Consider the following 24751-nt stretch of genomic DNA (forward strand, 5'->3'; position numbering starts at 1 on the left):
TGAATCTTCTATTTTCATTTGTGTGCCCAACATATCATCAAGTCCTTTGGTCAATCCCATGGCTGTTGACCTTCTCTGTGACCTCCATCCTCTTTGGTCTGGTGGGGAGGCCTCCTCTTTCCATTACTCGGCATGAGGACCTCCCTCCGATCATTCACAGCCTGGAGGAGGAGTTTGAACCGTGGGGCTATCCTTGATCTGGGCCTTCCATTTGATCTGCCTCCGTTCTTCAATTCAGCTGAGGATGTGACAGTGCTTCAAACTGTGCAGGTTGTGTATCCTCCTCTGTGGAGAGACAGAGTGAAAGGGTAGAATTTGAGTCTTTTTTAGAACATTTGTTATTCAGAAGGGAAATGGGACAGATGTGCTCAGATGCCCCTTTCCTCCCTGGCAAGGGTCCTGAATGAGACACTGCTGGCACAACAGTCACCAAAATGGATAAACACGCTCTTACCTGCTGCAGCTCCAATAGTTCAATGTATTTAATGTCCTCTTTCTATTTCCTCCTGCGAATCAGGATTTCTTCTGCAGCTGACACAGCCCATGCCAGGGTGCCTTTAAATGAGTGGCCGTGACTGGCTTCCAGATCCCGGACTCATCCCTCTGCTGTCGGGTGTCTCTCCCTAAAGGGATTGGATGCTGAGCTCACCATTCCTGAGCTAGTTGGCTGCCTTCCTGCTGGGTGGCAGATAATTGGACAAGGCACATTTTATTCAGCATGAAGAAAGAGTGAGGGGCGGGAGTCAGCAGGCCAGGCACTTCTGGATCAGCTTCCCTCACTGCATCGAAAAATGTAAAATCCAGCTCCAGGGCTAAATTTTGCCATCAGTACGGTGAAGGAGGAGGAGGGAGGACTGGTGATATGGTGGGGGAAGGCACCAGGAGGGGAGCCCAACTTTTTCTGCCATCACGGCATATTGCCATCGGCAGGAACCTCAGTGGCACAGCTGCCCACTAGGTGGTAAATTGAGCCACTTAAGTGACTGATCAAGGGCTACTTCCTGCCCTCACAATATTTAGCCCACGTTGGGAGGGCCCAGTGCCATGTGGGGAGACTACTAGCCTCACAGTAGGTTCCCAGTGGAGTGGGGGCCAGCTTAATGGCTACTCCATGGTCCATGAATGGGACTCCAGGTGGCAATGGTGTCACCGCTGGATTATGGGCCCCACAAATCCCCCACTCCACAATCACCCCTTCCTCCTCCCTCCAGAACCCATTTGTCCTTACTTTCCGCCCACCCCCAGCCTCCGTATTCAACAGATCATCCTCCAGAGTTTCCGCACCTCCAAAGTGATGCCACCCCCAAACACATCTTCTCCTACCCTCCCCTTTTAGCATTCTGAAGGGACCATTCACCCTGTAACATTCTGGTTAACTCCTCAGTAACCTCCAACACTTCCTTCCTTTCTGACGCCACCATTCCATATACGTATGCACAAGAGATGCAGCACCTGCCCTGTTACTTCCTCCCTTCTCACCTTTCAAGGCCCCAAACACTCCTTCCAAGTGAAGCAGCAATTTACTTGCACTTCTTTCAATTTATCATACAGTATTTCTGCCTTACGATGCAGTCTCCTCTACACTGTGGGGACCAAATGCAGACTGGGCGACCTCTTTGTGGAGCACCTCCAGAAGTCTGCAAGCATGACCCTGAGATTCCTGTCTCTTGTCATCTCAATTCTTCTTGTTCCCACTTTGGCCTTTCTGTCCTGGCATTCTACAGTGTTCCAACGAAGCTCAATGCAAGCTCCAGTAACAGAACCTCATCTTTTGACTCGGCATTCTCCAGCCTTCTGGACTCCACATGGAGTTCAAAAATTTCAGTTCACAACCTCTGCCCCTATCTTGTTTTGTGGTCTTTTCTTTTACCGGTTCAGTTTTTCTCTTGTTTCTTTATTAATCCCTTTAATTTGCATTTGGACAGCTGCTATCCATATTCATATCTCGTCTGGACACATCTTTTGTTTCTTTACTTTACCCATTTACCACCCTCTTTGGCTTCTGAACCACGAAACCTTTTGTCATTTAATCTTTCTTGCGCCTAAAATAGAAATCAAGACAAAGAAGAAAAGATGCGCTTATGACAGGTGTCAAGCAGAAAATACAATTGAAAACCAAACTGAACATAGAAGATTCAGAGGCGAGCTAAAGAAGCAAATTAGAGAAGCAAAGAGAGAGCATGAAAAGAAACTGGCAGCTAATATAAAAGGGAATCCCAAAGTCTTCTAGAAGCATATAAATAGTAAAAGGGTGGAAAAAGGAGTAGGGCTGATTAGGGACCAGAAAGGGGATTTACACATGGAGATGGAGGGTTTAGCTGAGGTACTAAATTAATACTTTGCATCTGTCTATGCCAAGGAAGGAGATACTACCCATGACATGTAAAAGATGAGGTAATTCAGACACTAGATGGGTTTAAAATGGAAAAGGAGGTATAGGATAGGTTGTCTGTACCTAAAGTTGATAAGGCACCGGTCCGAATGAGGTGCATGCAAGGGTACTGAGGGAAGTGAGAGTGGAAATAGTAGAAGCACTGGCCATAATTTTTCAACCTTCCTTAGACTCAGGGGTGATCCTGAAGGACTGGAGAATTGCAAACATTGCACCCTTGTTCAAAAAAGGGTGTAACGATAAGCCTAGCAACTACAGGCCAGTCAATTTAACTTCAGCGGTGGGGAAACTTCTAGAAAAAAATATTTCGGGACAAAATTAATAGTCACGTAGACAAATGCGGGTTAAGTAAAGAAAGCCAGCTTAGATTTCTTAAGGGGAAATCATGTTTAACTAACTTGCTGAAGTTTTTTGAAGAGGTAACAAAGATGGTTGATGAGGGCAATGCTGTACCAGTGGTGTACACGGACTACTAAAAGGAGTTTGATACAATGCCACACAATAGACTTGTGAGGAATAAAGGAACAGTTGCAACATGGATATGGAATCGGCTGATTGACAGTAAACAAAGAATAGTGGTCAATGGATGTTTTTGTGCTGGAAGAAGGTTTGCAGTGGAGTTCCCCAGGGGTCAGTGTTGGGACCTTTGTTTTTCCAGATATATATTAATGATCAAGATCTTGGTGTATAGGGCACAATTTCAAAGTATGTGAATGATACAAAAATTGGAAGCATTGTGAACTGTGAGGAGGATAGTGTGGAACTTCAAAAGGTCATAGACAAGGAGTGGGTGGATAGGTGGAAGATGAAGTTCAATGTAGGGAAATGTGAAATTATTCATTTTGGTAGGATGAACACGGGGAGACAAGATAAAATGGGGTATAGGGGGTTCAGGAGCAGAGGGACCTAGGTGTATATGTGCATAAGTCATTGAAGGTGGCAGGACAGGCTGAGAGAACAGTTAATAAAGCATACAGTATCCTGGGATTTATTAGTAGGACATAGGGTACAAGTGCAAGTAAGTTATGTTGAACTTCTATAAGTCACTAGTTTGACCTCAGCTAGAGTATTGCATCCAATTCTGGGCACCATACTTTAGGAAGGATGTGAAAGCGATAGAGAGAGTGCAGGAAAGATTCATGAGAATAGTTCCAGGGATGAGAAACTTCAGTTATAGAGATGGATTTGAAAATTTAGGACTGTTCCTTAGAGAAAAAAAGGTTAAGAGGAGATTTAATAGAGGTATTCAAAATCATGAGGGGTCTGGACAGAGTAGCTAGGGAGAAATTGTTCCCACTTGTGAAAAGATCGAGAATGAGAGGACACAGATTTAAAGTAATTAGTAAAAGAAACAAAAGTGAATGAGAAAAATTTTTCCCCCGATGAGTGGTTAGGGTCTGGAATGTACTGCCTGAGAGTGTGGTACAGGCAGGCTCAACTGAAGCATTCTAAAGGGAATTAGACTGTTATCTGAAAAGGACGAATTGTGGGGTTACCAGGAGAAAGCGGGGGCGGCAGCGGGGGGAATGTCACTAATTGAGTTGCTCATTTGAGCCAGTGCAGACTCAATGAGGAAAATGACCTTCTTCTACACCAAAACAATTCTGTGATTCACCCTCCACCCTAATACATACCTTCATTTTTGTTCTTCTTCCTCTCCTCCATCCTTTCACACAGAGAACCTACTATTTTATGTTGGTTAGTCTAGCTGATCAATAATTGCTGAGATGTTGGTAAGTCCAAATATGAACCTGTTTATTATATATATAAAACGGAACTATGTACAGCTACTCATGACTAAGTGTTAAACTGCTGAAACCATGAACATTCTCTTTGACTCTTAGTCATGTATTCTCTTACATCATTATTTTGAGAGGTGCTATTTACACAGTCCCACATATTAACCCTTACAAACCCTAATACTACATCTATGTATATCGCCAAAAGGCCAACATCAGCCCAATCATTGTCACGTTTGAAGTTAATTAATATATCAGCAATATTTGGTGCCTATTTTTCTGAATCGGAATACTTGTGCCTTTTGGGACTGCTGTGAAGTGAATCTTGCTATTGGATTTGGAGAGGCAAACCAACCATGTTAAGTGTTTAAATTTACAAATAATATTTTTAAATGTTCTACTGGAGCGAAAGTGTACCGTGCATTATCCTCGGTTAAGTTGTTCATATGTTAATTACATATTTAACTTGCAGGTGAGGCCAAGGCTGGAAGAAACCAGGAGCTGGAGGAAGAAGTTAAATTGAGACCCAGTGCCAATTTCTTCCAGGTTCACACCAGTTCCTTGTTCTCTCTTCAGCTAAGTGGTAGGCCCAGGGGTGTTGGATTATTTGAAAACTAAAAATGTGCAGGACTAAGGGGAGAAGGCAGGGGAATAGCATTAGTTGAATTGCTCCTTCAGAGAGCCACCACAGCCATGACAGGCCAAATGGCCTTCTTCTGTGCTGTAATCATTCTGTGATTCAGTGAACTTTGCGCTCCCATTTATTGGCTAGCCATGCTTTATGCAATAGCATAAGTGTTTGGACTAGGTAGCCTAGATTTTCCAGTCAGAGACAGTATAGAAGAAACTTTGGACTCAATGGCAGTGAAGAGATTAATCGATATTTTCCAATCAGGTATGAATGTTTATTTTGAAATGGGTTAATGTTAGTCTAAAAATAGTGCACTGAAGCATGTAGAACAAATGTGTTAATTATTTATTCCTGAATGACATCAATAGAGGCACCAATCATATAAAAACTGACATTCTGTAGATATGTCATCAGGGATACCAGAGACTAGAAAATGATTAACAATCTGCGAGAGTGAAGCTGAGAAAAGTAAATGAATATGGCAAAAAATAAGATGTGAGCTTCATGGGTGAAAGGAGATTGTTAACAACAAAGGAAAGTACAATGTAAGGGCAGTCAAGGGACAAGTGTGGAGAAAGGCAAAAGAAGGCAAGCGTCAGTAGAATAAATGTGGCAGGAGTTGTAGCACTGGCTACAAGTTACATAGAATTTACAGCACAGAAACAGGCCATTTGGTCCTAGTAACCTGTACTCAATGCGAGTCTCCTATCACTCCACCCCATCTCAGCATTTTGCATATCTTGCTATTCCCTTATTTCTCATATATTTGCCTAGGTTCCTTTGGAAAGTGTCTAAGCTTTTTTGCCTCAACTACTTCCTGCGGTAGTGAGTTCCACATTCTAACCACACTGGGGAAAGAAATTGCTCTTTACTTCCCTTCTGGATTTATTAGTAATTTTATTGTGTTGTGGCTCCTAGTTTTGGATTTGCCTGCAAGAGGAAACCTTCTCTCCAGATCTACCCTGCTGCAACCCCTTCATAAATTTAAAGACCTCTAGCAGTTCATTCATTTCTAAACAGTCCCAAACTGTTTAATCTCTTTTGGTAGCTGTAATCTTGCAGTTCTGGTGCTGTCCTTATAAATGTTCTTTGCACTTTTTCCAGTGCTGTTTCTATGTTTCTTTTACAGTCTGGAGGCCAGATCTGGGCACATTACTCTGAATTCAGTCTGACCACGGTCCTATACAAGTTTAGCATACTTTCATCATTCTTCTTCAGAATGTTCTGAAGAAGTCATATTTGCCTCGAAATGTTAACTCTGTTTCTCCACAGACGCTGCCGATCTGCTGAGTACTTTCAGCACTTACTGTTTTTATTCTTGCTGCACAGCTGTTAGATCTCTCCATGACTATTGATACTGGTCTGTTTCCGAGCGCATTAAAATTGTCCCTTCCTTTATCACTCCTTTAACCGTGGACTTCAATTCCTCAAGATGCTTCATGTGATGTCTTCTCAAGAAACTTGATCACCAATTCATCAAGATTCCATTGCTTCATCAGTGACTTCATGACTGCAATCATACATCAACTCAGTAGAGCCGGAGACTGTGCCTCCAATGCTCACAAGGAGTGGGAATAGGAGGCCAGTTGAGGCCGGGGATTTTGACGTTCTGCCCAATTTAACAACAGATTCTCATCGTTTTTTAATTCCATTTCTCACCCGCTAGCCCAGACAGACAAGCAGGCTGGCCAGGGAGGAAAACCAGCAGCAGAAAGCACAGCCAGGGACACTTGGTGACATCCCCAGCAATAGGGAGGTGGAATGGTTGCAGATCAGGGCTGTGGGCATTGAGGAGAGGGGATTGGGATGGAGGGATGTGGGGTTGTAGATAGAGAGACAGGAAGAGAGGGAGAGAGAGAGAGAAAGAGAGAGAGCGAGAGAGAGAGGGGCCAAAAATGGTTAGCGAATCTTGTGATCATGGCAGTGGCTAGAAATAGGCTGCAGACAGTTGAAGGCTTCCTTGAGGGGCTGAGGAACACTCCTGGCTCAAATGGAGCCAGCAGCTCTCATCTCGATTCCTTTTCTAGATTTCCCAAGCCTCAGAAAACACACGCAGAAGAGGTTAAATTCACATCAGGCCCCCAATTACAGGGTGGAATCTTCTGTTCTGGAAGAAAAGCTGGGAGGCAGCAGTGGAAGTGAGAGTGCTTTCTGCTTGGGGGGTGGGACAGCTGGCCACGCATGAGCTCATGTTGGTCAGCCCATGAGATATGCACGTGCACAAAGCATGCCAAAACTTGCAGCACAAGTGGGCAGGAAGTTGCCATCCCTGCCTTTACCTCAGGGGGTCGAAAGTCCAGGAGCCACATTTAAAGGGCATCCGGACAGCCATTCACTCACTGCAAGCCATTGGCACCACCGTTGTTGTCGTCCTCTCACCCTGCTAATAGCAGTGAGGCCTCAGAGAAGACAAAGAGTGGCCCTATGGTTTAGTGACACCTCACTGCTGGTTCTCCTCCAGGCTGTCCTGGAAAGGCGGGAGGACCTGTTTCCCAGGACGGCCTGGACGGAGGTTGCAGCGGAGGTTAGCGCTCATGGGGCCCGCTCCAGAACCTGGCTCCAGTGCCTCAAAAGGATGGACAAACTGCTGCACTCCACCAGGGTAAGTGGCACCATCTACTCGCTACAAAGTGACACTCATAAGGACATCAAGCAGTGTAAGTGTACAAGTGCAGAACGATGTCAGACAGGAGTTTGGGCTGCAGGCCTCGGCAGCAGATGCAACATGTGCACTGAATGTGTGGGAGTCACTTCATGGTGTCAATGTTATAATATCTGCAGGACAGTGTGGCTGTCAGCACTTACTGGGGAGGATTCAGGAGCTGTAATGGGCATGCATGCTCTTGAAGTGGTCGTGCACCCATTGGGATGACACTCAATCACTCTCCCTGTCTGTCCACAGGAGAAAAATGCTCATAATCACCAAGAGCGAAATAAGACTGGAATAGGTCTACTCAAGACAAGAATCCTCGCACTCTGAGGAAGAGGCTGTGGTACTTGCTGGGGAGTAACGGGACCGAGCTGTGCGGATGAAAAGACCAGAGTGTCGCAGTCATCCAGTGAGGACGCCTCCAGCCTTTTCCTTACCAATGCACATAACAGGATTAACGCATGATACTTAGGTAGGCAAAGGGATTGTGTTTAACCGTGAGCTAACTCTTTGTGTTCTCCAATGCAGGTTATAGAACCAATCCTACCCCCAACTCTATCACCAGCTCCACTTCCACCTCAAGGATCACCTCTGAGGAGGATACCTCAGAAGCCTCAGAGGATGCACCATTACAGTGTTCACGTTCACCCTCCACCGGCACAGATACATTCACCTCAGTGGGTGCACGTTCTAGATTAGGCTCGGGGTCACAATCTGGTGAGCACATCACAGACGTGGGTCCACAGCTGATGGAGGCAGTGACAGCTGAGGTCTCTGACACTCAGAGGACTGCTGGAGACCAAGCCTCTGCTGAGCCACATGCAGATCATGAGTCTCTGGACTTGGCCATAAGGGACCTCTTGGACATGCAGAGACAGGCAGGGGAACATCAGGAAGAGGTGCCTGAGGCCATGCGCATACTGGCCCGAAGGCAGTAGGAGTCTGTCCAAATTCTGTCTCCTGTCATGGCTCTGGTATGCGAGCACTTGGCTGCCTCCACGGAAAGGGTGGTGGCCACCTTGAAGACCCAGGTCCAGCAGAACACGTAGTAGCTGCCAGATATACACTTGGATCTGCACTCTGTCACTCTAGCCCATGGGCACAGTGCAGCAGTGGCTTTGTGAGAGAGGGATGGAGCACCTCAACCTCCCTCCAGTTGCCCCATGTCCTCAATGAGTCGGGGAGGTGCCATCGTGCACCGACAGAGAATAGGACTGTCAGCAAGGCACCTTGGGAGCTTCATCCCAGGACACTCCAAGGGCTTCTCGCGGCTCAACCTCCCTCTGCCAGTGACCCCATCGCCTCCAGCAGGTCAGTCTGTGGAAGCTGCACCTACACCTGTGCAAGAGAAGCTTAGCAGGCCAGGGCCCTCTAGGCCTCAGGCCACAAGAGGAAGCCTGCCAAAGTCATTACAGTCAACCAGGGCACAGCAGGCAGCAGGCTGCCTCCACCTCAGCTGTGGTTGTCGGGGCTGCACCTAGACGTGGCGACAGGGAAAGAAAGATGAAGAAGTTTTGAAGGCACTTAGGTGACACTGGCTTCCAATCACTGCAGAGATTTTTCAAATCTGTAAATATATGCTCACTTACACTGTTTGGAAGTTTGCTGCGTTCTCATTTTGTTGTTAGTTGCTTCAATGGTCACAGGCATTTAAGGGCATGGAACTTTGTCCCCCATTAGATCCAGATTATGTCTTACAATCAAGAGACTTGCCTCACATCATCAGCATTGTAACCACTGAATATTCCAGCATGAGGATGCTTAAGCATTGGCCATCAGTCATGAATGTGTGACCTAGGCACATTTCGTGCAATCCATAAGTTTCAGTCACCAGATTCTGAGATCAATGAGAATTTTGTTTGCATAGCGTGTGCAGCAAAATCACTGCATCTCCTGCTGCTATTGTCCTGATGTAAGGAGGATGCAGAGTCCTCAAGGGGAGATAAACAGGCTAAGTGAGTGACAAGGAACACTGTACATGGAGTATGAGGGTGAAAAGCTTGAAGCTCTCCACTGTGGTCTGAAGAATAGAAAACCAGAGGCTTTCCCAGATGTTGAGAAAAGGGAGAAGTGTGGACGTCCAAATGGACCTTGCTGTTCTTGTTCAAAAGTAATTTTAAGATAATATGCAGGTTAGCCAGCAAGCAAGAAGCCAACTGGCAGGTTGGCCTTGATTGCAAGGTGGATTGAAGAGGTCTGGCAGCAGTTGATTACAACCCTGGTGAGACCTCACCTTGAGTATTGAGTGTCCTGTTCATCTCTCTATCTGGGAAGGATAGACCCCCCATAAAGGGATTGCAATCAGGGCACACCAGGCTTATTCCAGGGGCTGGGGGGTTATCCAATGAGCTGAGATTACTCCAGCTCCCAGCCTTGCTGGGATCTTGATGTTAAGAGACCCACAAGTCAGGGAGCAAACCTGCTGTCCTGTGAGGAGAACACAACTGAGCATGATTCTCATCCAGTGGACTTATGATTATTAGGGTGTCCCTTTAGTCAGACAAATGTGCTCACCTTTAACTCCACCAACCTGAAAAAACCCTCCTTCACTTTGAGGGATTGTACTTACCGACCAACTGCATTCTCCAGTTCTGATCGGAAAATGGTGCACGTCACCTTTCACACGCACTACACCACCTTCTACTCTCCCCCTGTCACCCACCAACTTCTCTTATCACCATTGACCCACCCAATATAACCATTGCTCTTCCCTCTGTTATCCCCTTATTAACCTCAAGCCTTCTCGCCCTTCTGAGCCTACACCTGTTACGGTGCCCACACCCACCCTGACCCTGACCCTTCCCATTATCAATGCCATCTGTTCTGTCCAGTTCTGTGAACCACACCCCACCCCCATCCCTCTCCCCACCCCGAGACCATCCCCAGCCTGACTATGACCCTGGACCTGCCACCCTACAGCATCCCGCTTCCCCCTCTCATTGTGACTGCCCGGTATCCTCAGTTCAAATCCTACGACCTCACAGTAGATAGCACCAACACTGCCCTTTAGAACCATTTCTCTCCCACCATTCTTGCCCAGAAACACACCCCCCACCCATACTCAGGACCCCCAGGCCCAAAATGCAAGGCCCTTCCCTCCCCGCCCTCCACGTCCTTGCACCTTCACCTTCTCTCTCTGGCTCTCTCTCTGCCTTCCCAGAAGGAAAAAACAGTAAAAATGGGAAATAGGAATACTGGTCTGAACTGGTCTTGTATACCTTCAAATGGAACACAGGTAAAACCTGGGAAATAAGAGTACTGGTCCGAACTGTTTTTCCTTTCTGGGCTGGAAAGCTTGCCTCTCGGCCTGGCTGCCTCCATGCCCTGGACAGTCTTCATCCCTCCCTGCTCCAGATTATCTGACATCCTCCCCAGACACCCTCCTACCCTGCCCCGAACAGCCTGACTTCCTTCCCCCGACACCCTGCCCCGCTGACTCTGCCTCACTTGTCCAGCCTCTGAGCAGCAAGGAGTACCGGCACCAGATCTCAATCAATAGCCTGACATTTCCAAACAGTCCCCGAGGAGGAATAGCAGCAGTTACTCACTCCAAAGTCGCCAGGGGCACATCACTTATATGCAGTCATGAATCTGAAGGCACGTATTTCTCGCTCGCGGGGAACTTAATTCAGAGGGGGTACTTAATTCTGGTGAGCTGGCCTTTTAAGGAGTATGCATATGATATGCCGACGTATGCAAAAGAGCTTTCCGATGCTTGACGTTGGGAAACTTGACCCACCTTTAAAGTTCCAAGAAATTAATTGCAAAACTTTATCCCGCCATCAGGAAGCTAAATTTTGGCCTCCCATGCAATTAAGCTCCCCCTCCCTCCTTTCCTCCCACTCTAGGCAGGCCTAGAAGAACCATGTTTGTGGAACCCAATTTAAATATATTAATAAAATGCCCCACCTCTCCAAGATGAGATACGCACACATCACGCTACCCACTGCCATAAAAATAGCATCAGATGTGCTACAGGTTGGGGTCATGTTTCATGTTTTTAGAGGGTTTAACCCTCTTCCCACTCAACATGCAAAGGTTAATGCTGAAACCTATGCTATGCTGCCACACAAGGGCTGGTCCTTCATCACTCCAGACCATCATCTTACCTCCCCTGTAAGCAGTGTTTCACTTGTGCTTCTTCCTATCACTCATCAATAGCTTCTAAAAGGTGCAGAATTTGAGCAAGTGCATGTTTTCAGCATTGGTGATCATGCATTGAGGTGAGCTCAGCTTACCCCTGAAACAAGTTCAGACTAATAGTCAGAATCAAATGAGTTGGGAGGGGACATCCCCAAATGATCTTCATGCGGCACCAAGAAGTGGGGCATCTCAAGAAGTTGGCAGTGGGTTTCTCTCCTCAGTTTGGAATGCCTGTAGAGCTAAGGGGATGCTAACAGTGAACAGGAGGGGGCCACAGCATTAATAATTTTCTCATAATCCACTGAATGCACTGCAGCAACTCACCAAGGTTTCTTCGAGAGCATGTTCCAAACCCCCGACATCTGCCACCTAGGAAGACAAGAGCAGCAGATGCACGGGAGCATCACCACCTGCATGTTCACATCCAAGCCACACACTATCCTGATTTGGAACCATAGCACTGTTCCTTCATTATCACTGGGTCAAAATCCTGGAACTCCTTTCTTAACAGCACTGTGGGTGTACCTACACCATGTGACTGCAGCAGTTCAACAAGGCAGCTCACCACCACCTTCTCAAGGGCAGTTAGGGATAGGCAATAAAAATGCTGGCCTAGCTAACGATGCCCACATCCCATCAAAGAATTTTAAAAATTTGTTAATTGACTTTTTGAATATTTTAATTACCACTCAACAGCTCCATGGGATTTCCCCGCTCACCTTCAAACCTAATCAGTTTGAACCTGGAAGTGGGTGGGATCCTATCAGTTCCCAAACTTGGTTTTTAAAAAAGCCTTTTGGGGTTTTACCTACCTGTCCACACATGAAACTGCCTCCCTTTGAAATTCTGCCCCTAGCATTGTATTAGCTGCTGTCATGTTCTAGAAGTGTCTGTGAACTTTAAGAAATGCTCATTCTAGGCTAGTTTTCCCTTGAGTTTTACTTTTTACATTTAGTTGCAGTGTTTCTTTCAGTGAACAACGTCTTGTGAGTCGATGCCAACGTGGTGCTAAATGGCTTGATGTAAACCTCATCTATCATAGCGTCTGTTCAAAGAACTGTTCCTTCGCCTTTTTTCGGCTCATTTTACAAGTCCCATGAAATCCAAATCAATGATGTCTGCAGCTCTTCCATCAACATCAACATCACATTTATCCTGATGTTTGCTCGGTACTTCACCCAGTTATACCTCCCACACTGCCTAATTCCTACAGACTAGAGGTAATTGTGATGATTCCTGCAATGGGTAGGTGAGTAATACAGAGAGTGCAGGTCAGGGAATCAGGGCAATAATGTTGTAACTCTGTCTTTGTCTCTGCTCCTTTTGAGTGCAGCTTCACTACCAGAAGTGCAGGATCATGATTTTAATTTTACAGCCTTGGAGCAATGAGATGCCAGAGAAAAATTAGCAGTGAAACCTCTCCCACTGGAGACGTTCTGAAGTAGAATAACACTAAGGCATGAATCTTGTGAAAGGAGTAGCAATGGGGAAAAAGATGAATATACTTAAGTCGAGCCAGTGTTTAATGCAGTTCAGTTGCAGTGTTAGAGTACAATATATCAAGGACTAAGTGCTTCATCATCATAACCAAAGGCAGATATTTTTAATATACAGGTTGAAGAGTAATAATTTTAATAAACAATTAGAACACTAAAACATAATTTTCTGTGCAAACAGGCTTGCAGCCAAGACTCCCAATCCAATTTAGTGAATTCACTGAATAGTAACTGTCTTTGTGACTATAAAGCAGCAGAACTATATATAGGAACTAACCCTAACCAGGCTAGACCAAATGTCCCTTCCTATACAGTTGGGTCACTTTGTAAGTTGTGCTGTAATACTCTCAGTGGTCAAAATTTGAACTCTGATATCAGTGGCAGAAACTGGGAGACGAAATGGAAAATCAATTATTCTGATGGAATTAGGTATTTTTGGCAAATAAAACAGTGAACTCAATTTTTTAGAAACACTAAGGGCAGAATTTTGCGTCCAGCGGGCGGGTGCGTGCCTGACCTGAACGGGAGTGAAATAGTGCGCGATGATGTCAGCCGAGCGTCCCGATGTCATCGTGCACTCCAGTCGGCGGGCGCGCGCAAGGGGCAGCAGCGTGCCCGCCAACAATTAAGATGACTATTAAGACCCAAAAGCAATTAATTAAGTTGCATATTTTGCTGCCCACTCAACTGTTCAGTTGGCGGGTGGACGCAAAGGCCTTGCAGCCACTTGCAGGCATTTTTCACAAAACCTCATCCACATGGGGATCAGGTTTCCAACAGTTACACAAAATGACAGTAAAAATTTCTTAACATCCTCTTTTATATGTCCCTCTTCATGTGACTGAGTCACATGTGGGTTCTTGTTTATATCATTTGTAAAGAGTTTATTTTTGTTTTTAAAATTCTTCAGCTCCCTGGGGCAGCTCTGTGCCTTCAGGGAGCTTTCAGTGTGTGCTCCCCCACGCATGCGCGTACTTCCATGCTCGCACTCCTCCCACCCCCAACCTGGCAGCGCTGAGGCTCTTAGCGGGCATTTCACGCTGGCTGACCGTTAATTAGCCAGCCAGCGTGAAATCGCGGTCAGAGCCCGGTTACGGGCGGCGGTCGGTCTCGTGGCTGTCCCTAAGCCTGCCTGCCACGCTCACCCAACGAGGGGAAAACCCTGCCCACTAAGTAAATCATTCATTTGTTTTAATGCCTTTAGTTTTGATTGCTAATGATTCTTGCTTCTATATGCATTTGGTCCAATCTCGGTAGATAATAATGGCTGTTGTGCATGTTCAAAGTAATAAACTAATATTAGATCTCTTCAACCAGTGTAAAATATACAATTGGCTCCAATTGCACAAGGATGACTAGCACACCACCTACTGAATTATCAGGTACTGTACTGTAGCATATAATTAATATCACACTGGCATTGAATTCACTGGTGTTGAACTACAAAACTTTAATCAAGGGGCTTAGAGGGTTAAAAATATATTCATTTTTACAGGTTCGCCAAAAAAAAGGAAATCTTCAAATGAGTTCCACAAACACTGGGGATCAAATTCGCTAGTGCCCGAAAACATGTGCAGGAATTGAATTGTGCTATTATCTCACACTTGTTCAGTGTGATGCAGCCAACACACCAACTTTGTGCTGCCTGCTGATTAACATGATCACAGGGTACAGCGAGCACTGAACATGCCCTTGGGTGACTGCAAGCTTCAGCCCCAAAATCGAGAGGCTACCACCACTTCAAGTTAATCTGCACTACATAAAGTCAGCCTGCAACTCTCAAAGGGGAGGTACATTGTGGTTAGAGCAGGTGCTGAAAGTCATTCCACAATTATTGTGACCTGGGAAAGACAGAGGAATAGCACAGCATGGAAAAGGACAGGCTAGAAGAATTTCAAACACTGCTCTGAAAGGCCAGGTTTAGGAGTTGCAAAGGAAGACAGATGTACTGTACCCGAAGGGGGGCCACAAGGCCCTGCAGACACAGGCTCAGAGGCTGTGGAGGAAAATATCAGGAGTGGAGCCTTGAGGGCCTGGATGCAGCGCTGCAAGAAGTTCAATGATGTCAGACGAGCGGTCAAGGTGGGTGGTTGTATCTTCGAATGCCATATCCTACCAATTGCATTACCAGCTTCACACACTGCTCAATTTACCACAGTCCCATCACTCACCAACCAACAATCTCCATCAATCAGGATGCATACCTGGCACATTTACCACTGCTACAGGCCTCACATCTATATCTTGCAACTTATAACCATGACAGCCAGATCAGCCAAACAGATTGTACAACACTCACTGACACATTTTCCTCACTCTTGCAGCACAAGGAGGCACACAATGAGAGGCAGCTGGAGATAACCAGAGGGGGACAGGTGCATTTGCATGGCCTGACCTCCAGGGAGTAGACAGTTCTGGCTGTTACTGGGATGCCCATTTCTGAGCCTGTGTTCAGCATTGATGGTATCCTCATAACTAATGCTTGTTCGCACATCCCAATTTCTCCTCATCCCAGGGTCTCTTCTGAATTAAAAACTTCAGGGTGCCATAAGCATGTACCTTTTACTCCCCCTCCTGAATCCACACCACAACATTATGTTTGTGCATTTCTCCTTTCAGATGCCCAAGAAGTAGGACCTGGCCAGGAAGTGGTGGAACAGCAAGAAGACAGCGATAATGAAGACACAGCACCAACACTTGTTTTCATATTCGCAGCCACCAGCTTAGATGCTGACACTGCATGTAACTTAGAGGAAAGAATAGAGGTGGGATCTGCAGATATTAGAAACAGGGAACAAGTGGCCTGTAGTCAGGGTAGGGACAAGGACATGGCAGGGAACAGCTTATCAGGGAGCAAGGTTATACATGAGTTCTACTGCAGAGGACTCACATGAGCACCTCCTCAGGACCGTGTAAAGAACTTTGATACATATGCATAACAAAATGCTTGGTGCCTGGGGAAGTCTGCCAGAAAGCCCTGCTGTCAATGTCAAGGAACATGGAGCAGTCCAGCGCCAACTTGGCACAGGGCATAGCAGAGAGCCTGGGGACCATCCGTTCCAGCAATGAAGTGGTGGCCAACTCCATGAGAACCATTGCAGTCCTGACCATGGTGCAGCATCAGTTGGCTGATGTCTCAGTTTCCATTCCAGCATAAGCAGCTTCCAGCAGAAGTCCGAGTGCTGCAGTGGAAGATCAGACTAAAGTGTTACAAGTTCAGCTATCATGGCTACAGATGAAAGTTTTTCTTTGAACAGCAATCTACCCTCCACCTGATTACTAGGATTACTGCTGTGCTGCCCTGGGGTGAGTGGCAGTGTCTCCTTGGAGCACAAAACTTCTGACCTCTTTCAGGATGACAGGATTCATCCTCCCACTACTGCCAGTCTGCCAGTGCTCTTGCTGTCGCCTGTTAACCAGCCAGTCGAGACAGTTGCTGCCCAAGCTGAGACGTGGAATTCACAGCTGGGCCTTCTAGACCATCCTTAGTCTCCTCAACTAAATGTCAATAGCATTTCATGTGCCATGGGGCAGTCACTGGGGTAGAACTGCTTCGGAGCACTAAGACAAAGACAAATGGAAGTCTGGCACTAAGGGCATGCACAAAATGATTAATTGCCTTTTGTATACAATATAGAATTATTTAATTTATAAATTTAGTTTGAAATATTTATTTTGTGCTGGCTTTTTATCTTTTCACATTAGCCCAGCAGGCACTGTGCTGGTCAGTGACAACAAAAGTAAGGTGTTGGACGGTTGGTATTTGGGGAATTGGGCTTGCGGTTATTGGTATCAAAGTCAGATGGGTTCTTCATAGATAACCCAAGAAAGGGACTGTCTAGGTCACGTCCTCTGTTCCTCATCCTCCTCTTCCTGCTCTTGAACTGTTCACCGTATAGCTGGTGACAAGGGCTGTTCCCGCATGATGGCGAGATTGTGCAGCATGCAGCAGACCATCATGAACCTTGTGACCCGCTCTGCAAATATTTCAGGGCTCATCCAGAATGGTCCAGGCAGCCAAACAGAAGCGCTGTTTCCACATGTGAGTGGTCTACTCTATCAAATTTCATCCGGCAGCATGGCTTTCATTGTATGCACACCAGAATCATCATGCCTGAGGCCAGTGAACAGCCCTTATCACCCAGTAACAACCCTTTGGTTTGTTTTGGTGGCTCAAGTACAGACAGCAGAGCGGACTCCTGCCAAACAAAGAAAATTGTGACTGCTGCCATGATACCAGGCATTGACCTGCCTATGGTCACACAATAGCTGAACATTGGGGGCATAGATCCCTTTCATTAACAAATGATGTAGATGTAACATGGACAAAACTGTCATTTTAGCAAATCCATGTACGCGCTTCTTTTGCTTTGTCTAGAAAGAGAGAATGAAATGTAGTCAGTTGTCAATGAATTGAAGGCACCAATTACCTCCCTTATGCAACCGTGGATGGAAACATATGAGATGCTGCAAATATCTACAGCTCCAGCTGATAAGGAAGCCAGATGCATAAACATTCATTGCCATGGTTGCCATCATAGCCGCTGGAAATGCAATCCTCACCCTGCCCTGAGGTTGCAATTGTGGCTGCAGCAGATGGTAGATTTCAGTGGGGATGTTCTGGTGGAAGAACAGACAACTCACACTTTGTTCAGGTAGGAGAATTGTTCCCTGAATACCCTGCATAGATATGGCTAAGAGTCCTTCTCCCATTCCTCCTCCTCCCTCTTCAAGCAGCTTGTCCTGCTCTGTGTCTCTGTGTACCATGTGCCTATTCCCCCAGCCATACTGTCTTCCTAGAGCAGTGTCTATGAGTGCCTCCATGTATGGGAGGAAGTGCTTTGTGCATAAGCCTTGAAGTCAGCAAAAAGTCTTTCAGCCGGTTCAAGCTATTTCCTGTAGATTTTTGCAATTTGAAACAATTATATGACATGAAACTCAGAAATGAGAAACCAAGTATCTGTAGAATTGTAGCAGCAGCCTGAAGAAATCAACCAGCAGCTAACCTGTAAAATGTTGATCGCTTTAAATAGAGCTGGTGAGGTATCTTTCCTGCTGTTGAACCTATATTCTGCCATGTGGGATTAAGATATAGCACTAGTTGATGTTAGATGAGCTCTAACAAGGCAAGCTGGCATGAAATCAACATTGCACATTGACTGATGACATGATCTACCCACTCTGAATATTCCCAGCAGGCATTCATTGCACGAGTGAATGCCTTCACCAATGTGGCGTCCGGCATGACTCATCCCAGAGATGCATGCATCTCAAAATCCATTTAAGACCTGAAATGGTGTTTGTAGCGCCCAAAGAACAGACGTTACTGATCTGAGTTTCACGTCATATAAGTTATTGTGTGTTGTGGCATCCGAGATAATCATTAACATTCTCTGTATGATCTGATTAACGTTCACTTTATAAATCTGGAATAATTTGGTGGTCCTCTTTGGCACTTTGTGTCATACCATCAGCTCATCATTTGGCTGCTGGTTCCCAATGAAATGAAGACTAGAGTCGGAATTTTCCATCCCCATTGGTGTTAGGCGTCAAGGCAGGTGTGACTACACAATATGGCAAGAAGGCCAAAACTTGATTTTACACCATCGTGAAACCAGTTTGCGATCGTCCACTCCACCCATCAACGGCAGGCTGCCTTTCCCACCATCCAACATCGGGGGCCTAATTTCAATGCATTGGCATCCCATCATCTTGTCTGCTCACCGGAATCATTCCCCCACTCTAAGTTTACCTCCCACATCGGTGGGAAAACACGCCGGCCCAGAACATGTCTGGGCAAGTGTGAATTACAGAAGTCAGGACCTACCGTTAGGGCCTTGCTCACATCGCGGACATCTGAGGAACAGAAGGTGCTGGAGCCCTACAGCTACCAGACCCTGGAGGAATATGTGCATCACATGCTGGGTGAATTTTCATGGACGTGGCTCTGCCACGAAGCAGCTCATGGAAGGCGGGAGGTCTCTGCTGACGTCTGGGGTCTGCTGCGGGGCATCGCGGTCTTGGCCATGGGTTGTAACAGCTGATCGGCAAAGTTGGGGGGGGGTGGGAATGGGGGGGGAGAAGGAGGTCCGGCTGTAAGTGGGAGATGAAGGCCTAGGTTTGACTAGGAGAGGAAGGTGGACCAGGAGGTGTGAGGTTAGGAGCGGGCGAGCAAAGGTATCGGGGGGGTGGATGAGGTTGGGATGCAGGGAGCGAAGGTGTCAGGAGAGGTTGAGGTTGGGAGGGCAGAAACAAAGGTGTTGGGGGGTTATGTTTTGGGCAAGGGAGTACAGGGTGGGGGAGGATGTAGCGGGGGAGAATCCGGCAACTGGGAAGGTAGGTGTAAGGGGGGTGGAAGGTGGAAGGGAAGGCATTCGAAGGAGTTCGGTGGGGGAGAAGGACTTTGGAGGAGGGGAAGGACTTTGGTGGGGTAAGGACTTCTGAGGAGGAAAGAAGTTTGGAGGGGGAAAGGTGTCCAGGGGGAGGAAGGAGTTAGGAAGGGGGAAGGAGTCCAGGGGGAGGAAGGAGTCCAGGCGAGGAAAGAGTAAGGGTGGAGGAGGGAGTAAGGGTGGAGGAGTGAGTAAGGGTAGAGGAGGGAGTAAGGAAGGGGGTTGTTCAGGTGAAAGTGTAAGGGAGGGGTCTTGTGGAGTTAATGAATGTAGTGGGGAGCAACCTGAGGGCAGGCATGGTAGGAGGGAATGGTGAGCATGAGAGGGGGCAGAGTGATCCAGATGGGTGGGAGGCTAAGGGTGTGATGGTAGTGGTAGATGGGATGCAAGAATGGTTGATGGGTACTCAGAGGCAGACATGGACACTGGGAATGGGAAGGGGAAGTTGGGGAGGTCTATGTGGATGAGGGTGGGATTCTCAGGGGGGTAGGGAACATGCATGTTCATCTGGACATCCTGGAAATAAAAGGGTTCTGGTTGGTAGGTGACGGTGAGGAGTGGAAAGTGATGCCCGGGGGGTGGGGGGGGTGGGGGGGGGGGTCAACGGTGATGAGGGACAGGATATGAGTGATTGGGGGAAGGGAAAGTTTGGGGGGGCTGAGATGAAACTTCACGACTACCATCACTGTCGAAATCAAAAGTGAGCAGAGCTTTGTGTTGGACGGGAAAAGGTGCAGCTTGGGAGTGGGATCAGCGGGTGGGCAGAGGTGCAGGTCAGCGCAGAAAGACAACTGAAAGAGAACCCCAGCAGGCGGTACTGAAAATGCTCCGGACAGTGAGAAGAGTGTGATGGAGGAAGGCTCCACATGTCTGGGAGAGTGCTTGCACAAGGCTCCAAAAGGCCCTGCCACACACACATCTCTCCCTCCAGAATCACTCATGCTGCGGCTGCATGCAGCTGAATTGCTAGTCGGAGGAGGGGCAGGGATGTAGTGGGGGGACTCGCAAAGCCTGTAAATTAATCTGAAAGACACCATTACACATTATTCAATAAAAGTGAATATATTTTTAGATTACAAAGTGACTAAATATGTTCACTCATGCAGCCACTTGTGATCAGAAATCTTAACTTTTCTAGGCCTACCACTTCTTCTAGGTGCTGCCCTGACATCCACAGCAGGATGGAGACAGCCTGTGCTATGGTTGGTCCTATTGCCTCTGATGATTCAGCATGCATCCCCTGGAGACCCGAGGCCTTGAGGGCCCCGGCTTGCTTTAGTTGTCCTCCTGTGGGCCAGTTGCTTCCTCTGCAGTGACAGAGGGCGAGGTTGAGGGGTCACAGGGAAAGGGGACTCGGAGGGGGAGGACAGTCTCTGAGATTCCTGAGTGGAGGATCCAGGGGTATCCAGCTGCCTCTCCTCCTCCTTTCAGGTGTCCAAGGGCCCTGGCCTGACTCCTTGAGGGGAAGAAGAGCCTGGAGGGACTTTGAGGTGCCCCGTTTCCCTCTCACTTTGCCACTGGAGAAAGTCACCCATGGCTACTGCAATTCTTCGCATTCTGCTGGACTAGGGTCTCCATGGCGCCTGCCATCCTTCCCATGGAGATCTCCATATGTGCACATGTGGGCACCACTTCATCAGAGAGCAGGCAGACGCACTCCTCTGACTCGTGTGCCACTCTGTTGAGCGCTTCCAACAGCTCTGTGCGATGTTCCCCGCCTTCTGCTGACTCTCCATGATGAGTTGGAAGGCCAAATCCAGAAGCTCTTCATCTGACTTGGACCTCACAGATGCCTCTTCCCCAGCAGTCTTCTGAGTGCCAGGGAGCTCGACTGAACCTGTCTCCTCCTACTGCAGGCAGTGTCCATGCGGTGACCATGGTCCCACCAAGGTGTGTGTCTCTGCGCTGGTAGAGGGTGTGGGTAAGTGCTGTGATGGGTCTTACAGGCTGCTTACTTTCAGCTCTTCAATGGATTAGGTGTCCTCTTGGCTGGAGGTGAGGAAGTGGATGGAACTGAGGGACTGGTTGGCTGGGGGTGTCGGACGCATGGCAGAGCTCCCTGTGAACCAAAGTAGAGATAATTAATGCATGGCAGCAGAGTCAAAAGCAGGAGAGAGAGCACTTAGAGAGGGATGAAGTTGTGCAATATCTTTGTGTGGGTGTTCGCCGCTGACCTCACCGTCACCACAGGCACGGTCCACATCCTCACCAGTCAGTGCGGTGGCACACTACTCAAAGTGAGGGTCTAATGTGCACCACTTCACCCCCAGTCTGGGACCTCTCCCTGCTGTTGTGAGCTAGCTTCTCCTGCACGAAAACAGATGGAAAGAGTGTGAGCAGGATGCCTGGCAGGCCAGATGAGAAGGATGCCTGGCATGTGCAGGTGGTGAGTGGTGCCATGGATGGAATGAGAACACAATCTGCAGATGATGGTGTGTGTAAGAGAGTGAATGGTGATGTCCTTTGAACTGGCAGCGAGTGAGATCCCCATGGATGTGTGATGGGTTTGTGAATGTGTGCGTTGAGAGCGATGAGAAGAGTGACTCACCCTGGCGGGGCGGAAGAGATCATTCATCCTCTTTTGGCAGTGGGTGGTTGTCCTCTTTTGCAGGGCAATGGCGCTGACCATCGCCGCCACCGCCTCCCATGCTGGATTGGTGACTTTGTTTGCTGGTCTTCACCCAAAGCTGGGGTAGAGGACGTTGCTGCGAGGCTCCACAGCATCCAGTAGGTGCTCGAGAGAGTTGTCGCTAAATTTGGGGCAGCATGTTTACTAAGTTTGGCAGCCATCAGTTCCAACAGCTTCCTTTCCCATGAAGAGTGCTAGCTCTGAGCAGGGGTGCCCTTTAAATATGGCGCCCGGATTACCGAAGGCCTGAGGTGACTGTGGGGCAGATGAGTCAGAGGCCGCCCCGCCAGTGACCCGGCATGTTTCCCGGGTATGCGGGACAAGTCAAGAATGGGACAATACAGCGCGAAAAGCTGCCAATGCGGCCGGCTGCTAAAGCATCCTTTTTCCTGCCTGCCCCCACACTTGGTGCAAATCTGGGGCAATTCTGCCCTAGGAGTCCTACTGTTTAACCAAATTCAATTTCATCTTTAAAGACTTTGAGAGCAGGAAAAGGCCAAAGGGATCAAAAATAAGATCACTGTGAGGACAGATTGCTGCACCATTTTATTTTTTTTTGTAAATAGAGCAGCCTCTTGTACTAGCTACAAAAAGATTTCATGACAATGCCAACACTTCAAAGATAGCACCCAAAATTTGCTTTTGCTGGGGTCTCACAAAATCCTAAGACAGCCCCAAAACCTAATGATTGATCTAAACTATAGATAGTGAATAGGCCCCATACACCAGAGAAGGTGAATAACAGTTGGAAAGATGATCAAACTTTACCCCATTTATAATCATTTTAAAATGTAATGCAAATCTTAAATTTCACTGCAGTGATTTTAAAGTAATTTGCTGGCTTTGGCTTCGCACATCCTATGAAAAAGGTCTGCTTTCCAGGTCAAACCCATCAATAATCATGCATTCTATATCAAACCAATAAATATAATGTGTTTTTGCATTGCCTGGACCTCAGGCTCATTTGGCAAATTACCAAACTCATGTTATTTGGAGCGCATTTTAACTCAATTTACATTTTTTTCCTCTTTGAATATTACATCTATTTCCTTCCTCATGGTACAATCTCTAAAAATACCATTTATAACCCAGGATATGTTTAAGCAGAATCAGAACAGAATTTGTACCCCTTTCAATGACCCAAACGGATCACGATCATCATTAACATAGATAAGATGCAGGTAGACTTACATGTTCTCTCGATGGGCAGAGTGCACAGCGGCTGCATTGCTGTAACGCCACAGCACTATTGCAGAAGATAATACATCCAACATGGCATCAAACTAGAAAAATCAGAAATGTCCAATTAAGATGGGAATCATATAACATCAATATGCATCATAAATTTTATTTATCCATATATCAAGAGGAAAAATACATGATTCAATGACTGTAGTTATCTCTGGAAACCTAATATCATGGTTGACCTGAATTATAGGAAACAGTATTTCTGATGGTAATTTATCATTTTGCAGCAGGAGCTCTTAGAGCTTGCCGAGTTAATCTGACACACATACAAATGCCTGAAATTCCAAATGTGATTATATATTGTTCATATATCTTTATATGACAGATATAAGTAATCATATTTGTGGTTAAGAGGTTCCTGCTGCAAAATGTTAAATTGTCAGTACAACATACTGCTTCCCGTAATTCAAAATGACTATAATTCACTTTATGTATATTATCTACTTAGAACATTGGCCTGGATTTTGTGTTTGTAATGACGGCATAACTGTTAGCGTCGCCATCATTATCCTGTAAAACTGACAACAATCTCTGGGGTCTGCACATGTGCAGTGCAACACGGAGATCCAGGAGTTGTTGTCAATGATTCCCTACTCCTCCACAGGGGGTGCTGTTGAAGTCACCATGGACAGCAATCTTTTACGAATAACTGAACTAACGAGAACTTCCCCTTTGACATTAATATCGCAGTTAAAACCCCCAGAAAAAGCTACATTCTGTTAGTGTGGTGCAGAAGGGTATCTTGTGGCACAGTGGTAGCATCCCTATCTCTGGGCCAGAAGCTCTGGGTTCAAGTCCCACTTCGGGACTTGATGGCCACAGAAGGTGTGTCCGTAACATGTTGAAACAGGTTGATTGTCAGCCTATAAATCCTTCCAATATAGCTGATGGAAGGTGGTAAGAGCGAGAGAGTTTCCTGATCAGCCATACTGCAGAAGACATTGGCAAACCACCGCAGAACTTCACCAAACATAATCATAGACCAATCCAATGGACGTTCATGGTCACCAATGCCATCATGGTATCCGAAAGAGGAGGAATGAGGTGCAACTGGGTTTTTAATGATGTAATGTCATTTTTTCCATTATGATAAAAAATCTGTAGTCTTTTAATATAATATTTTCTATAAGTTTGTTTATGATATTTCAGTTTCTAATGTATGTGTCCTAATCTTTATTTCAATCTCCGTGAAATTTATCTAAAAAGTGAAGGGTAATCAATGTACCTTACTTCCTAGTTTTCTGTCTGTGAGAATTCTTCAATGTAATTGGTTGCTCAACCTCCTGGATGATATCACTTTTGCTAGACAGCTGGTAAACCCCTTGAATTGTGTGAGATTCATATTAGTGTTGGGAGAGGGGAAATTAACACCACAGAGTTCGCTAGACCTTTGTATGTGGCTTTCTTCAAGGCCTACAATGCTTCACTGCTGAT

At 46.6% G+C, this 24751-nt stretch overlaps 1 protein-coding gene across 4 annotated transcripts in view; it reads right to left on the reverse strand.

The window, feature by feature from the left end:
* Positions 1 to 24751, reverse strand: part of LOC144686777 (transmembrane protein 163a-like) — a 213217-nt gene that overhangs the window by 63719 nt on the left and 124747 nt on the right. For all 4 annotated transcript variants that reach the window (XM_078552473.1, XM_078552474.1, XM_078552471.1 and 1 more), the window contains exon 5: positions 23261 to 23352. In XM_078552473.1, coding sequence (XP_078408599.1) covers positions 23261 to 23352 — 92 coding nt within the window. The remainder of the gene's footprint in view (positions 1 to 23260; positions 23353 to 24751) is intronic.

Source organism: Cetorhinus maximus, chromosome 11, assembly GCF_964194155.1.
Source record: "Cetorhinus maximus chromosome 11, sCetMax3.hap1.1, whole genome shotgun sequence".
NCBI classification, from domain to species: domain Eukaryota; kingdom Metazoa; phylum Chordata; class Chondrichthyes; order Lamniformes; family Cetorhinidae; genus Cetorhinus; species Cetorhinus maximus.